Source organism: Argopecten irradians, chromosome 10 (genome assembly GCF_041381155.1).
Source record: "Argopecten irradians isolate NY chromosome 10, Ai_NY, whole genome shotgun sequence".
Taxonomy (NCBI): Eukaryota; Metazoa; Mollusca; class Bivalvia; order Pectinida; family Pectinidae; genus Argopecten; species Argopecten irradians.
The window spans coordinates 13586749-13602645 of record NC_091143.1 but is presented as its reverse complement, the minus strand read 5'-3'; the positions used below and the strand labels follow the sequence as shown (position 1 = coordinate 13602645).

The following is a 15897-nucleotide window of genomic DNA, read 5'->3' as shown; positions in this document are numbered from 1 at the left end:
TGATTTTAAACATATTTTTATTGTCGTAAATTATTGACAACAGGGATTGGACACAAGTTTTGCCAACTTAGTAACGTCCTCTCCCGAATACATGATATGAATATATACATAATGGACAGCAATGAAGACAATACATATATATAATATGAATCAATATATTTTCTATTTTAAGAATGAAGGAGAAAGGGGAAATATAGAGGAGTATAGGAGAGGAGAATAGTTATTTATTAAGTTATAATTATTTGTAAAAATGATAATTGTATACATAGTTATCTGACTGGCTGGGAAACACCGATCGGTTACTTCCTTAAAACGTTGTCCATTATACACATTCCATAGAAAACATTGCACTGAAGATCCACTCGAAGCCATTCCTTTCCTTGAAAATCTTTCAACTACACCAGCCAGCAGATACAACTAATTTATGCTGTTGACATATGTATAACATGTAATCTATTAATTTAATCAACTAAGATACGGGGTAGATATAGGAAATGGGGTAGGATGCTCATAATGTCAAAACCTGCCAGTACTATCAATATAAAAATATTTTATAAGCATATTTACAACAAACATCTGGGGGATATAAGTGGGGGTGAATGGGGGTGAAATTATTTTGTTATAAAAATATATATAACAAACTTCTGAGGGATGGGGGTGAAATTATTTGTTATAAACATTATATAACAAACTTCTGAGGGATGGGGATGAAATTATTTTGTTATAAACATTTATATAACAAACTTCTGAGGGATGGGGGGTGAAATTATTGTGTTATAAACATTTATATAACAAACTTCTGAGGGATGGGGGGTGAAATTATTGTGTTATAAACATATATATAACAAACTTCTGAGGGATGGGGGGTGAAATTATTGTGTTATAAACATTTATATAACAAACTTCTGAGGGATGGGGGGTGAAATTATTGTGTTATAAACATATATATAACAAACTTCTGAGGGAAGGGAGGTGAAATTATTTTGTTATAAACATTTATATATAACAAACTTCTGAGGGATGGGGGATGAAATTATTGTGTTATAAACATTTATATAACAAACTTCTGAGGGATGGGGGGTGAAATTATTGTGTTATAACATTTATAAACATTTATATAACAAACTTCTGAGGGAAGGGAGGTGAAATTATTGTGTTATAAACATTTATATAACAAACTTCTGAGGGATGGGGGGTGAAATTATTGTGTTATAAACATTTATATAACAAACTTCTGAGGGATGGGGGGTGAAATTATTTTGTTATAAACATATATATAACAAACTTCTGAGGGATGGGGATGAAATTATTGTGTTATAAAACATTTATATAACAAACTTCTGAGGGATGGGGGGTGAAATTATTGTGTTATAAACATTTATATAACAAACTTCTGAGGGAAGGGAGGTGAAATTATTTTGTTATAAACATTTATATAACAAACTTCTGAGGGATGGGGATGAAATGATATTATTCTAAGCATATGTAATAAACTTTTAAGGAATGGGGGAGTGAAATTATTTTATTATAGGCATATATATATAACGAACTTCTGAGGGATAGGGGTGAAATTATTTTGTTATACATTTGTTATACAAATATGCATATATTACAAACATCTGATAGGAACCTTGATGAGGAATTGAAAATCTTTATGTTATAACAATGGATTAGTTTATAGGTGATCATAACGTGTTTTACCAAAGCCTAAAAATTGTTTCAACTTTACAGCATTCAAATTTTATTCAGATGAGAGAGAATGCAAAAATATACAATAATAACATACCTGTCAAAGAAAAGCTTGTAAGTCTATGTAGTGGGACTCTTTGAATTTTTATCATAAGGAAAAACATATCTGTCACCTGCTCCACACAAGACAGTGACAGGGAATTCACATATTGTGTCGAATCTACTGTCAATGCATCCTGAAAATTAAATAATGGAATTAAGTGAAAAATATTTCAATGATACCATTCATCAGTTATACTTATGATTAATTCTGTACTATTTGATACAATTATTGACCAGTTATTAAGATTCTCCTGTGGCCTTGGGAAATGTTACTTGCTCAGGTTGATAAAAATCACTGTATCAACATGAAAAGAGGTTGATAACTGTTTCATTATATGATTTTTATATGATATTACCACCTAAGAGACTATACTAAAGTTGACGGATTGATACATTATCACAACAAATATTTTAAGTATTCTTTTTCCAAGAGTAGTTTTTTCTCGCACCTCCGACAGGAAAATCTCACATGATACCCAGTGCTAGATTTTCCTATCTCGTCCGATCTGTCTGGTACCTTGATTTTTGGTGGAATTTTACGCCATTTATGTAACAGTCTGCGCATGTGACGTCATACCCTCGAATCGGTGACATCATACGCTTAAGATTATCAATATTATTAGAAATATGTGCATTCAGTCATTTACCAAGCATTGTTTGGTTGTTGTTTTTAATTATTAAAACAGTATGTACCGATTAATCATATTGTTTTTCTTTGATGTAACCGAACTATAGTTTTATGAGGAATGACTAATTCGAAGCCTGGATGAAATGGTTAATCGGCTTAGAACCAGGAGGCACAAGACAGGATAATATTACACTCTGAACGCGTATATATATGGGTTTTATTATATCTTAGAGGCGCGAGAAAAAAATCTCTTACCTTTAAGTGATCGAGATCGGGTATCTCAGTCTCGGGCTAAGATTTTGTAACATCCCCGCCTCGGTTGGGATTATGTCACAAAATCTTAACCCTCGTCTGAGATAACCCGATCTTAATCACTTACAGGTAAGAGATTTTATGAATCTCTATGTATATGTGATAAATATCCAAAATCTTCATGCTTAAGTTTTACAAATAAAAACATTCTTGTATGTTTCGTGTTTTATTGGAGTCTGCAGTTGATCACTTTAAACTTGTTGCCTTCATCCATATGTTGCTGACTAAAATGATGTAACAGCAGATTATTCTGACATCGTTGAAAATCATAATTAAATACAAAGTCAATTTAATTACATTTATGATGTGGATTACATATGTAATGTTGTATTTTTACATGTTTATATTGCACTCTTTTCTTCGCGGAAGGATTTCTTTCCGTTGGTACTCTGTATAGGATCTAGCCTCTTTACCGTTTGATCACATGAATTTTGATCACGTGACTGCAGTTAGCGTCACTTCAGATATCAGCACAGAGGCCATAGGTAAGAATCCCCTTTTCAGAGTTCATAGTTCAGCGATTGTGTTTACCTTTGGGGTTACAGTATGGTAGTTCAGGTGTCAGTGTTGGGACATAGCTTTGTCCAGAGGCTAAATGATGAAGTTTTGAGGCCAGGTAATCGCTGGAATAATTTGAACTTGAGAGCTGCTGAGATTTCAGTTAGAATGCTGGGAAAAGGGGGCGGCAAAGTGTGTGACATTACCTCTAGATTGTTTGTGAATCATTTGTCCGAGACACGGCCAGATGCAGTTGTTTTGCAGATAGGCGGCAACAATGTGGACTGTGTGGGTTCAGACCCTATTCGAATTGCAAAGGACATTGTTTCTGTAGCAGAGTGGATAGTAGCTGGTTTTGGGGTCAGACACGTATGCGTTATGCAACTACTGTTTCGTAAATGACATTTCTTTGGAGGATTACAATGAACGAGTTTGTGTTGTGAATAGAGAGATAAAGGCTGCTGTGACTGGTATACGATATATTCTTACCATAAACATCGGGGTTTAAAAACAGTGTGTGGCAGACATTTTTCATCCAGATGGGGTTCATTTGAATCGGCAACATGGCGTCCCCAAATATGTACAAAGTGTTAGAGGGGCAGTTATTGTGCTATGCATCGTCGATGTTAAGAAGTAAGTACACACTGGTTATCTAAGCCTATGTCGGTTTGAAGGTACTGAATTTTACACTTTGTTTTGTCAACACGTTGTCTGTTGAGTATGGTCAGTGCACATCTTATAGAGCGCACTTCCTTTGTTTACAGTGACTTAGCGAGGCTATTTTTAGACGCTCGCTGTGGAGTTCACATGTGTAGTAGCGCTGTAGTAGTTTGCCCATGTACAAGTGTGTGTGGCCGTAAAAACCAGGTTGGTGGCGAAATGAGATAGTTGCTCGGTAGTGTCAGAACACAGTTCTGGTGTATGTTACCAGTTTGCCATAGGTGGGTCTAATTTAGACACCATTGTTTTGGCTGAATGAAAATTTTCTCACTAGGTATTATGCCTTATTACCATAGGTGGGTTTAGTCTAGGCTAAACATCATTGTTTTGGCATGTTTCCGGTTGGTTTTCTCATTATCACGCTAAGTATGGCAAGCTTCGGCTGACAAGTACAATTTTGGCAGTATTTTAAGTGTTTTTTTCAGTACTGTTTCGTTTGTTTAGTTTGATATTATTGCAGGTTTTTGTGTTATAAAAACCGTTTTAATCACCGTTTTTCTTTTATTTATTCCAACGAGGTAAAACTGGAATCATGCCACCTACAAGGCGTAAACGAGCAACGGCACTGCAACCTTCGCTGATAGCAACCAATAGACCACAGAGTCAACATACATCACAGGAAGTTGCAACTACAACAGAGCAGACAACCCCAGGCCCAGAATCTCAGAACGTGGCCACGACACATGCCAGTGTACCACCAATTTCGGCCATAGTGACCGAACTGCTAGATCGGATGAAGGCCGAGGGGTTGGTCATGCGGACAGCTCCTACAGCTGCTGCCGGTTTGCAGCTCAATTGGAACAGGGGCCGGTAGTGTCACCTACAGTTAGCCAGTCCTCCAATATCAACCAGAATCCTGCATTAAACAACATTAACGCTAACATGTCTACAACCATGCAGGCAGGACAACTGATAGCATCAGACCCCAACAACACTCAACAGGAGCATCATCCAATGGTGGAGCAGGGAATTATAGACATCACAGGTACACCAGCTCTAGGTTTAGGTAGTTCAACCAATGTATCTTCTATCTCCTGCCCCCTGGATGTTCATGTTGATCTTAGGGTAAAACAAAAAATCTGGGCAGATCAATTTGTAGAGTTTGGTGCATTATCGCACAACAAAGGTCCTGAAAAATTTGATATCACTATTCAGGCCAATTCCCTAGCTTTGGTTCCTAAAACCAAACCATTGACGATAAAAAATTTGGATCATTGGACATCGGCATTCCAATTTTAACACAAGCTAAGCCGGAATTGGCTGGCCCTCTAATGAAGTACGCCAGTACTATTCAGCAGATATCAAGGAAGGCGGGAGATCAGGCGGCTATCGCCTATGATATTAACTTTAGAAAGTGGAGACAAGCAGTTCCACAACAACTACCTTTTGAGGTGGTCAACCAGGAGTTGTTTTTAGAGGCAATGACTTACAATATAAATCGGAAGGGTCAAGGTTCTCAGAACCACAATAACCAGCAAAGTCAGTCACAGGACAGGGTTTGCTTTGCCTTTCAAAAAAAAGGGTTTTGTAACAGATCACAGTGTAGTTTTAAACATACCTGTAAAACATGCGGGGAGCCACATTCTTTTCGCAATGTAACAAAAACAGCGTCCACACCCAGCCCCCCGCCACAACAAACCAGCACAGCCCTCAGATGCATGGCATCCCTGTGGGCAGTAGGCTACCGCAAGGCTTACCCCTGTACAGCCGCAAGCTAACAGCAAGCTTGCCTCCGTGCAAGCCGCAAGCTTACAGCAAGCTTTCCCCTGTACAGCCGCAAGCTTGCACCCAGATTTTAATCCTACATAAAAAAAATTAATTAAATAAAAAGAAAAAAACATCCATTAAAAATACTTAGTATTATATTTCTTGAACTTCTTATTAAGAAACAATACAGATGGAACTTTTGCATATTTCTGATAGATAAACTATTTACAATGAACATAGAATTTTTAAGTAAAAATCAATATACTCATTAATAATTACAAGACAACCAATGGGGCATTAAATTACATGCTGCCTCAGTGAAATGCTTAATATAGTATTACAATTCTTAAAAATATGTAAATGAAATCAGAAATGTCGAGTTTAATGGCCATTTCAAAAAGGAATTTTAAAATCAGAAAAGTTCCGAAATACGTAATAGAAATAGAGACTCCCCAACAAGTGACTGTTGTTTATCATGATTATCAAACTTGAGTTAGTTAATTTTAAAATTTTGAAAAGACAAGAGCTTTAGCTAACGAGAGTTTAGATAAAACATGATAAACAACACTCGCGTGTTGGGGAACTTATTTATCACATAACTTTAACTCTATATTTATACCGTGGTGACCATTTCCTCGTCTTCCTTCAGGGAAACTTTCCACGATACAATACAATATGCAGTGATATCTTCAATTTCCACCATAAAAATATAGTACCTAAATAGAACAAATATCCTATTGTTTAATACTTTGAATAAGCAACTACCTATTAAACAGTATTACAATGGTATTTTAAAGAAAATGTGCTATGAAAAGAAGCCTGAAGTTGAGAGTCAATCGGACTCAAGAGATCTTGGAGTTGACCATTCAGAGCCGCTGTAGCTATATATATATAGGTGTTTACACACTGTAAAACGATTACCAACTGCTATGGAATTTGGATTTCCATGGTGAAGCATGCATAGTTATGGCATAAACAAATGAAAAACCTGCTTTTAAATACATAAAACAGCACTCCATAAAAATCAATACTTCATAATTTAAAATTTAGAAGACATCCAAACAGGATTGGAAGAGTAAAATGCTAAGAAATACAAAAGGCAACAACCCTATCAAATTTAATGACACAGAAAACATCATGATTACCTGGTAAGAAGCCTAAAAAACTGTTATTAACTTGATGTGGTATGTGACAAAAGACTAGAGTAAATGATCAGAATTTTTACAAACAAGATTGTCAATGAATTTATAATTTGTACACATTGTAAACACATTCAAAAATAATTCATTTGTAGTACAGTTAAATGTAACTCAGGGATCAATCTAGGTTTTGGGGGAACCTATCGTTTTTCAAAATAGGGGAAAAGTTTGGCGAAATATAGGGGAATTTGAATCTTCTTCTTTTCGTCCAAAATTACATTCATTTTGACAAAAAAGTACTGTAAAAAAAACTCAATTTATTTTTAGATTTAGTATAGCAATATTTTAAGCTCAATAATGAAAATTTTTAGTTTATCATAAGATATGCAGTAGCTGTATGATAAATATGAAGAAATTTGCAAACAAAAGTCTAAAAAATAAGTCACAGGGGAAATTGTGTTACAAAACCGATCATTTTTTAGCTTCAAATGGGGAATTTTTTTTAAATCTTCAGGGGGAATTTTTAGGCCAGCGGGGAATTCATTCCTTGATGGGAAATTTACCCATAAACGGTAATAGATCAGAGCTAGATTGATCCCTAATGTTAATTCAAATTGTCCTCAGAATTTCTTGGACAAGCTTTTAGTATAGCCCTGCGGGCAGTTGCACATTTGGAATTAATAACATCGTTCATCACTGCATCAGACAGTGAACATTGGCCTGTGGGTTTTTTCAGGTGTTTGATTGTGTACCCCTTGATTGCTGTCACAACTGCTGGTGGTAAAGCACTTGTCTTTTCTGCAGATTTGTTGTTGTGGGCAGACCGCTGTCCTTTGGCACTTGACACTGCCAGTGTTTCTTTAGAAAAGAAAACTTCTAATAAATTTATCACAAGTTTTCGGGGATTATTCCCTGCCTTCTGGACAACTTGTGCCAACTGTTGAGGTGTCAGATAGACTTCAACATCTGGTATCAGTCTTATTTTAGGAGCACCATTTGCCTATAAATAAATTCAAATGAAACATCTAAAAATCCAAAGCAAATGATTGATAAGAGATGATTTTATCACGAATTATCACAGACTACATTTACCAGTCACTAATGAAACACACTATTAAGTATCATTGAAAGATGTAATTGATGCTTTGACAAGGACATAATCCAAACTTTGACCGTATGATATTGACCCTTAGCTTTTACTTTTCATCTGTGTGTATTTTTGTGACGTGAACATCTTGACCAAGTCTCGTGTAAATTGGTCAATTAATACCATAGTTATCAGCCTAAATCAAAGTTATGAACATCAAGGATATATTGATTATAGTATAATAACTTCAAGACACCTTTATCTCCAATGCCCTTATTAAAGGATAGATTATTGCACTTACAGTCACTGCTTCCTCCCATGGTGCTAAAGACGTACTTGAGCTTCTCTCGTAGCCATTTTCAGATTCATTTCTGTCACCTGTATTGGTTGGTACTTCTGGTACTCTAACAGCCAGAGGAGAACTTGGTTGCTCGGTAATGGTTACAGAACTTGGTAGTGCTCCAAGTGCTGAGGTTACTGTGTTTTTGAAGAGTGATCTTGATGGCTTTGGCTTAACCAACAATGGCAGGCTGGACATAGATTCCTAGGAATAAAAGTATTTTAAGCTAATTACTTTATACTCATGAATATAGATACATACCATAAAACACAATCCAAGATACCTGGTATATATCTTGCCATGCCATGTCATTAGTAAAAGCAAGCAATAGGCAGTAAACCTAAATAACAGTAATTAATTATATTTCTGAAATGGTTTTGATTTCTTTCTCCCTCAAGGTGTACAAAATAACCACACATGGTAACAGTGATCAGAATAGAGATGAGCATATATATGTACCTCTGGAGTTGAATAATGGTAAGAAGCTGCATCATCTTTAGAACTAGTTCTGTTCATGTTCTTAATCCGACTGGGAAAAAAAAAGAAGAAAATATTAAACTATACGAAGAGTACCACAGGACAGGATATGTTTGATTTAATTTGATAACAAGTGGATCCTGCATACACTTATATGAAGTTTCTTTAAGAACAAATCTATAGAAGAACAATGAGAAATATTAACTAAAAAATGAAAATGAAATTTCAACTGTCAAATTCCAATATGACAGTCACAATCCAGATCCGATCAAATCAATGGTAGGCTACAAGAATATAGGCAACTGAAGACTATCACCTTTAATAAGACATCTGTTAGCTGGTTATTTCGAGTGGGAGAAAGCAAGTAAATTTGATAGACGATAGACATATTGTGCCAAACTTTCACATACCCCAACATATCTAATTCTGCATATTATATGTAAAGGAAAAAAAAATAAAAATCATTACATCCTAAAAGAAGCAATTTTGCATAAAATACATACTGTTTATCTTCTAAGTCTGTATATAAATCCTTCAAGAATTTCAGCTTTCCTGGTGTAACCTGAATGCCTGTAAACAATCAAAGTAAAGTCATTTTATTGTTTAGATAATTATATTGATATGTATATGCATTCCTATAAAGACTTGAGTCTTTATATGTTTTACACATATCACAGCACAATGTTATATTATAAAAAGTAAATACACTATTAATATTGCACCCTATATAATTCACAAAATTACTCTAAATCGCTTTATATTACATTTAATTTACAAAAGTGAATATAGACGTACATAAAATACAAAAAAGCATGTGAATATGCATTGAATATATAAGTTGTGCACACATTGCCAACTAAAACCAGACATTTTTTGTTGCATGTGTATGTATTTTCAAAAGTTAAGGATGTATATAATATATACTATGGCTACGCCCCTATAGAGCTAATTATGCTTTTGTACATAATATAATTGACTGGTTGATTAAATTGAATAACCAGGCTCCGATTTCTCGAAACAAACTTGGTAAAGTTTTCCTATAAGTTACATAAGGAGAAAAATTAAAGTTTTGACTTAAGTCTGCACTTTTGTTTCGAGAAATCTGAGCCAGGCATCAAAGTTATTCTGGTATATTCTTAATTTACTTGAAAATCAGTATAATAGTCCTACAAACAGAAATGCTTACCAGAGTCATTTTGACCAATGGAATCTAACTTTTGCCGCAGCTGTTGATTTTCAGCTCTCAAAGCTGCATTTTCCTTTTCTAGGGCAGCCAATTGTTCAGAGTGTGACAATAGAGTTGAATAGTTGTAGTCGGGTAATGGTCGATAAGTACTGTATGGGGATGAATCCAGAAACTGTGCAGGTCATTGAGCCAAACTGAAGGTGCTTGCTGTTGGATCCTGTTGATATAAGTAATTATAACCATACCCTGTAGCTGGTTGCATTTGATGGGTACTAGTTGATGTTAACATCTCCTGATTGAAATGATCATTAGTATAGGAAGTGTTAAACCTGGGCTGTTGTTGTGGTTGTCTGTTATGGGTATTTATCTCCTGGTAAGGTTCATGAACAGGAATGGGCTGTTCAACAGGCGAAATGTTCACATCAGGCACAGGTGATTGTAGATCTGGCTCACATGTTGCTTTCTCAGGATCATGCACAGATTGCACGTTGCCCTCCTGTCGTCTTTTTTCAATGATTTGTTGCAAGGCTTTATTTGCTTCCCCCAACTTTTTTTGGTCTATTTCCTTCTTTTTTTTTTTGCTGATCAACTTCTCTTCTTGTGCTTCTTTATTGGATATCTCCACAGGCACAGTGACGTTTTTTACTCCTTGAACTATTTTTCTGCTCCTTTTGTGGCTTTCTGACCATTTCTGCAAATATCAATTGATAAATTTTAAATATATAATGAAATCATTTGAACATCCACTGCTGATGAAAAACCAACAAAAAATAATTGTAAACTTGCATTTTGTTTCAATACATACATATATATAACCTTGACCTTAATTAGCACCATCAAACACAACCTTGTTCGAGGTATCCTCATGATATAAACTTAAACAATAAACATGTACCTGTTACAAAATCTGTTTAAAATGAGTTGCTAGTGACAACAATAAGAATAACCATTATATAATGTACATATGTATACAAGGTACACTTTGATTAAAAGCTGTAGTCCCTGACTTCAAAGAAAGTGGGTATACACAGGATTATAATTTACATGAAATGACTGAGAATATATTATGCTTATACTCATATAATAATTTAATTTATTATGTCATGGCACAAAAAACTTACTTGTTGACAAAGCAGTATTTTCTTCCTCAGATTCATCATCAGAAAAGTTATTGTGTTCTTCATTTTCATTGGAACAGCTAGTACCTTGTTGCAGTTGCATCATCTGTCGCTTATCCCTCTGTAATTCCAGGTCTTTTTTGGAATCTGACAAAAGAAAATAGGATTTATGAATAAACACATGAACAATACTAAAACTATGGGTTTCAATTACCTGATTGAATTTCTTTGGTCATGCATGTGCACATACTCACAAGATATTGCAGTATACTGTGCCATAGATATTGCAAGATCATTTTACACCATATATATATATATATATATATATGTTTCATGTTTATGGTTTTATTTTTTGGGGGATTTTAATAAAATATTATGTATAAAAACAATTACCAGGCTTATCATATGAAAATATTTTCTGGATTTTCCACTTTTTACTTTTTCTGCAGTCATTAATTATTTCCTGATGTTTACTAGATATTAATGACGTACAGTATTATAAGTTCAATTCCAAGAATAAGTTGTGATATCTCTCAAAAAGTAAGCCACAGAAACCACAGAAAGTAGTGTTTGCAAAATTGCATAGTAGTACATTTCTCATTATAGAAAAATATTTAAAATAGTTCAGGAAAATTCCATAAAAACATATGACACTGAATGGTTTAATGACTTCACCTGCTTATTAAGCAGGTATGCACATATAAATACCTGTGTTCAGGTATTTTTTAAGGATTTGGGGGAAATATGAATTGTAATTAAAAAAAAACATTTAAATTTCATAAAAAGGGTTGCTGAACAATCTTCTGTACATTGCTGATAACAAATTCAAATTACAGTACATCCGCGACAGCACCTGGAAAAGGTAAGAAAAACCTCATTACCCGTTAGTTTACAGGAAAATGTTAATAACAAATTTTGTGTAAATTCTTAGTCTTTCAATGCTACTTATATGAAATAAACTTTTAGATATCTTGACTAATATCTGTGTTTATTATCCTTGCAGCAATAATGTCCGTACATATGTAACCTATGAAGATAGCTGGCCTGCATAATCCTGATAATACCAAATGGTTATCAGTGAAGATACAAGATGGACTTCAGATTAAAATATATATATATATATATTTGGAAATGTGGATCATCTAATCTGCATATTTGTAACAGGAGAGGAGAAAATGTAGCGGCCAGACCGGGATTCGAACCCGGGACCCTCAGAATACTAGCCGAGTGCTCTACCGACTGAGCTACCTGGTCACCGATGATCGACCCAGTCAATCCCGCTACATATTCATATACATGGAAACTGTATGTAAATAATATACTGGTATTATGTAAGTGTGCTGGATTAATACAAAACGTTTTTGAACAACTATACCAAATAAAGAAATACAAAAATGAAACATTTGGTACTTTTGTTTTTGCTTTTATCATGTTTCTTTTTTCTATATGTTTTAGTAACTCTCCATTGTTTTTACTTTTAAATTGATTAGCTGAGGTACTTTCTACAAGTATCTATATATTTCCAGCTCTGTGCTAGACTTGGGTATTTCACAAATACAATATTACTCAATTCCTAAGTGAAGAAATAAAATAAATAAAGTTGTAATTTATATTGTGAACACAGTATCATAGCCTAATCATGTCGTCTACCTGATTATTCCCATCTGTGTTTTGTACAATGCCAACATCACAGTATCAGATTACAACACACTGCAATTACACACACGTACACTTCTTGATTGCCGACCAATACTGTCAAATGAACAGTGTCTGGACTAATATAACAACAGCATCCTCATTGCAATCTTTATCAGACACAACCACTTTCCAAATCATTTCAGACATACGATTTTATAACGTGCTTACCTTGAAATCCGCATCGTAGCACGTAGGGTCATCTCGACTAGCCGTGTCACGATAGTAAACGTATTAATCATTAAAATACACATTTCATGGATTAAGATCAAGTAAATGAAACTTCATGGTGATTGTTTGTATTCTAGTAACACTAGATATAAGATATTTAATCCACATCCTCGATATCCAACGCTAGCTCTGCTGCTGTCAGGTACATCGTGTATCGTCGGACGCCAATCATGACAAAAATTCATTCAAATACAAAGACCATTTCTGCGGTCATGTTTACCAAAATGGGTCAACATCATCATCACCTCATTATTTGTCAAAGTCCTGCGCACTATCGCTATGTTTATTCTTCTTTTTATGGCATTTTCCTATTGTTTTACGAACATTTTGTCCGTGAAACCGCCAACTGAAAATCACTTTTCATTTTCATTGATAAACAACTTCGGCAATATTTTTGTGAAATAACTTTTAAAAATTGAAACATCGTGGGAAAAATAAAAACACGGACACAAAGAGGAGTATGCATTTATTTGCTTCTTTTGACATTATTTGGTTTTTATATTATGATTCATTTTTAATCATAACTAAGCAACAGAAAATAACAACTCTCACATTCGGCCATCGGCCGGATTGAACAAATACGACATTAATTTTTACGACCGGCTTTGGCCGGATTGAATGCTAGCCTATTGCTAAAGGGTTTAATCACTTCTTAACTCATTGAAACTTTCAACTAATAAATAGGAGTTTTGGTTGGCCAATCTTTCATCATTTTCTGGGGGTGTAAAATTTAACAAACAAACAAAAAAACTTACCTCCAATTTCTGCATACAATAACACCGCATCATCACAGTGTAAACAAAGCGTACACGTGGTTAGATTAGTATCGATATATGTCGATGTTGGTAACACATTTGTGGTTATTTTATCATTTTAAGAAGCCGAAGACATAAATACTCCGATCTAGTTAATACGAATATCTATTACACAGGATAGAAAACGGAACGACAAACTGTCATTGTCCACAATGTAGAAAGGAGGTGTACATGTACTTGTACACATGCAATGTTATTACATGTGGTGCTTATAATTTATGGTATGTAGAGCCAATTGATACTGCTTTATGGGATGTGATGCTGAGGCCAAATTAACAAGTGATGCTTAATATATGTTTTTGAGGCAGATTAAATATATTATGGGGTTTGGGGCTTGAAATGTGATTCTTATACCAATTTATCACAACATACATGTATGGTGCTTAAATGCCAAATTACATGTGGTGCTTATATATATATAATTATATATGGTTTTGAGAAAGTTTGATAATATTAGGAGTTGAGGTGCATGGTGATTGTTTATTCAGTCTGATAACATTGTCTTTGGATGTGGTGCTAAATGTACGGCTGAATTATGCCTATTGTTATTGTTTTGTGGCATGTGGTGCTTAGACCAAATCACCTGTGGTGCTTAATTTTTTATGGTTTTTGAGATATTTTGATAATGTCAGGAAATAAGGTGCAAGGTGATTGTTTTTTTTTCAGTCTGGTAATATTGTCTTGGGATGTAATGCTAAATGCATGCTTGAATTATCCCTATTGATATTTTTATGTGACATGTGGTGCTTAGACCAAATCACCTGTGGTGCTTAATTTTATATGGTTTTGAGACACTTTTATAGTGTTAGAAAATGAAATGCATGGTGATTGGTTTTTTATTCAGTCTGATAATATTGTCTTTGGATGTGGTGCTAAATGCATGGTTGAATTATGCCTATTGATATTGTTATGTGACATATGGTGCTTAGACCAAAACACCTGTGGTGCTTAATTATATATGGTTTTTGAAACACTTTGATAGTGTTAGGGGATGAGATGCATGGTGATTCAGTCTGATAATATTTTCTTGGGATGTGGTTCTAAATGTAAGGCTGAATTATGCCTATTGTTACTATTATGTGGCATGTGGTGCTTAGACCAAATCACCTGTGGTGTTTAATTTTTTATGGTTTTTGAGACATTTCGATAATGTCAGGAGATAAGGTGCATGATAATTTGGTTTTTATTCAGTCTGATAATATTGTCTTGGGATGTAGTGCTAAATGCATGGTTGAATTAAGCCTATTGATATTGTTATGTGACATGTGGTGCTTAGACCAAATCACCTGTGGTGCTTAATTTCATATGGTTTTGAGACACTTTTATAGTGTTAGAAAATGAAATGCATGTTGATTGGTTTTTTATTCAGTCTGATAATATTTTCTTGGGATGTAGTACTAAATGTAAGGCTGAATTATGCCTATTGTTACTATTATGTGGCATGTGGTGCTTAGACCAAATCACCTGTGGTGCCTAATTATATATGGTTTTGAGACACTTTGATAGTGTTAGGGGATGAGATGCATGGTGATTGGTTTTTTATTCAGTCTGATAATATTTTCTTGGGATGTAGTACTAAATGTAAGGCTGAATTATGCCTATTGATATTGTTATGTGACATGTGGTGCTTAGACCAAATCACCTGTGGTGCTTAATTATATATGGTTTTGAGACACTTTGATAGTGTTAGAAGATAAAATGCATGGTGATTGGTTTTTTATTCGGTCTGATAATATTGTCTTTGGATGTGGTGCTAAATGTAAGGCTGAATTATGCCTATTGTTACTATTATGTGGCATGTGGTGCTTAGACCAAATCACCTGTGGTGCCTAATTATATATGGTTTTGAGACAATAGCGTTAGAAGATGAAATGCATGGTGATTGGTTTTTTATTCAGTCTGATAATATTGTCTTTGGATGTGGTGCTAAATGCATGGTTGAATTATGCCTATTGATATTGTTATGTGACATGTGGTGCTTAGACCAAATCACCTGTGGTGCTTAATTTTATATGGTTTTGAGACACTTTTATAGTGTTAGAAAATGAAATGCATGGTGATTGGTTTTTTATTCAGTCTGATAATATTGTCTTTGGATGTGGTGCTAAATGCATGGTTGAATTATGCCTATTGATATTGTTATGTGACATATG

At 34.5% G+C, this 15897-nt stretch overlaps 2 protein-coding genes and 1 pseudogene across 2 annotated transcripts in view; 1 reads left to right on the top strand and 2 right to left on the bottom strand.

Annotated features, from left to right (window-relative positions):
- Positions 1-15897, bottom strand: part of LOC138332544 (uncharacterized) — a 58713-nt gene that overhangs the window by 7056 nt on the left and 35760 nt on the right. The window contains exon 4 of the mRNA XM_069280549.1: positions 1787-1925. Coding sequence (XP_069136650.1) covers positions 1787-1925 — 139 coding nt within the window. The remainder of the gene's footprint in view (positions 1-1786; positions 1926-15897) is intronic.
- On the top strand, positions 4468-5667 carry LOC138333987 (uncharacterized; annotated as a pseudogene).
- LOC138333167 (uncharacterized) lies at positions 5817-10702 on the bottom strand. Its single transcript, XM_069281347.1, has 5 exons — positions 9886-10702; positions 9203-9269; positions 8682-8751; positions 8184-8426; positions 5817-7795 (listed from the first exon to the last, which is right to left on the bottom strand). Exons 3-5 carry the CDS (start codon positions 8736-8738, stop codon positions 7400-7402), a joined length of 696 nt encoding a protein of 231 aa, XP_069137448.1. The 5' UTR covers positions 8739-8751; positions 9203-9269; positions 9886-10702; the 3' UTR covers positions 5817-7399.

Excerpts from the sequence above, each read along its gene's own strand:
- LOC138333167 (XM_069281347.1), bottom strand. The coding sequence starts at position 8,738 with ATGAACAGAACTAGTTCTAAAGATGATGCAGCTTCTTACCATTATTCA. Across the intron at positions 8,427-8,681 it reads ACCATTATTCAACTCCAGAG|GAATCTATGTCCAGCCTGCC; the intron begins GTACATATATAT and ends TTTTATTCCTAG. Across the intron at positions 7,796-8,183 it reads CATGGGAGGAAGCAGTGACT|GCAAATGGTGCTCCTAAAAT; the intron begins GTAAGTGCAATA and ends ATTTATTTATAG.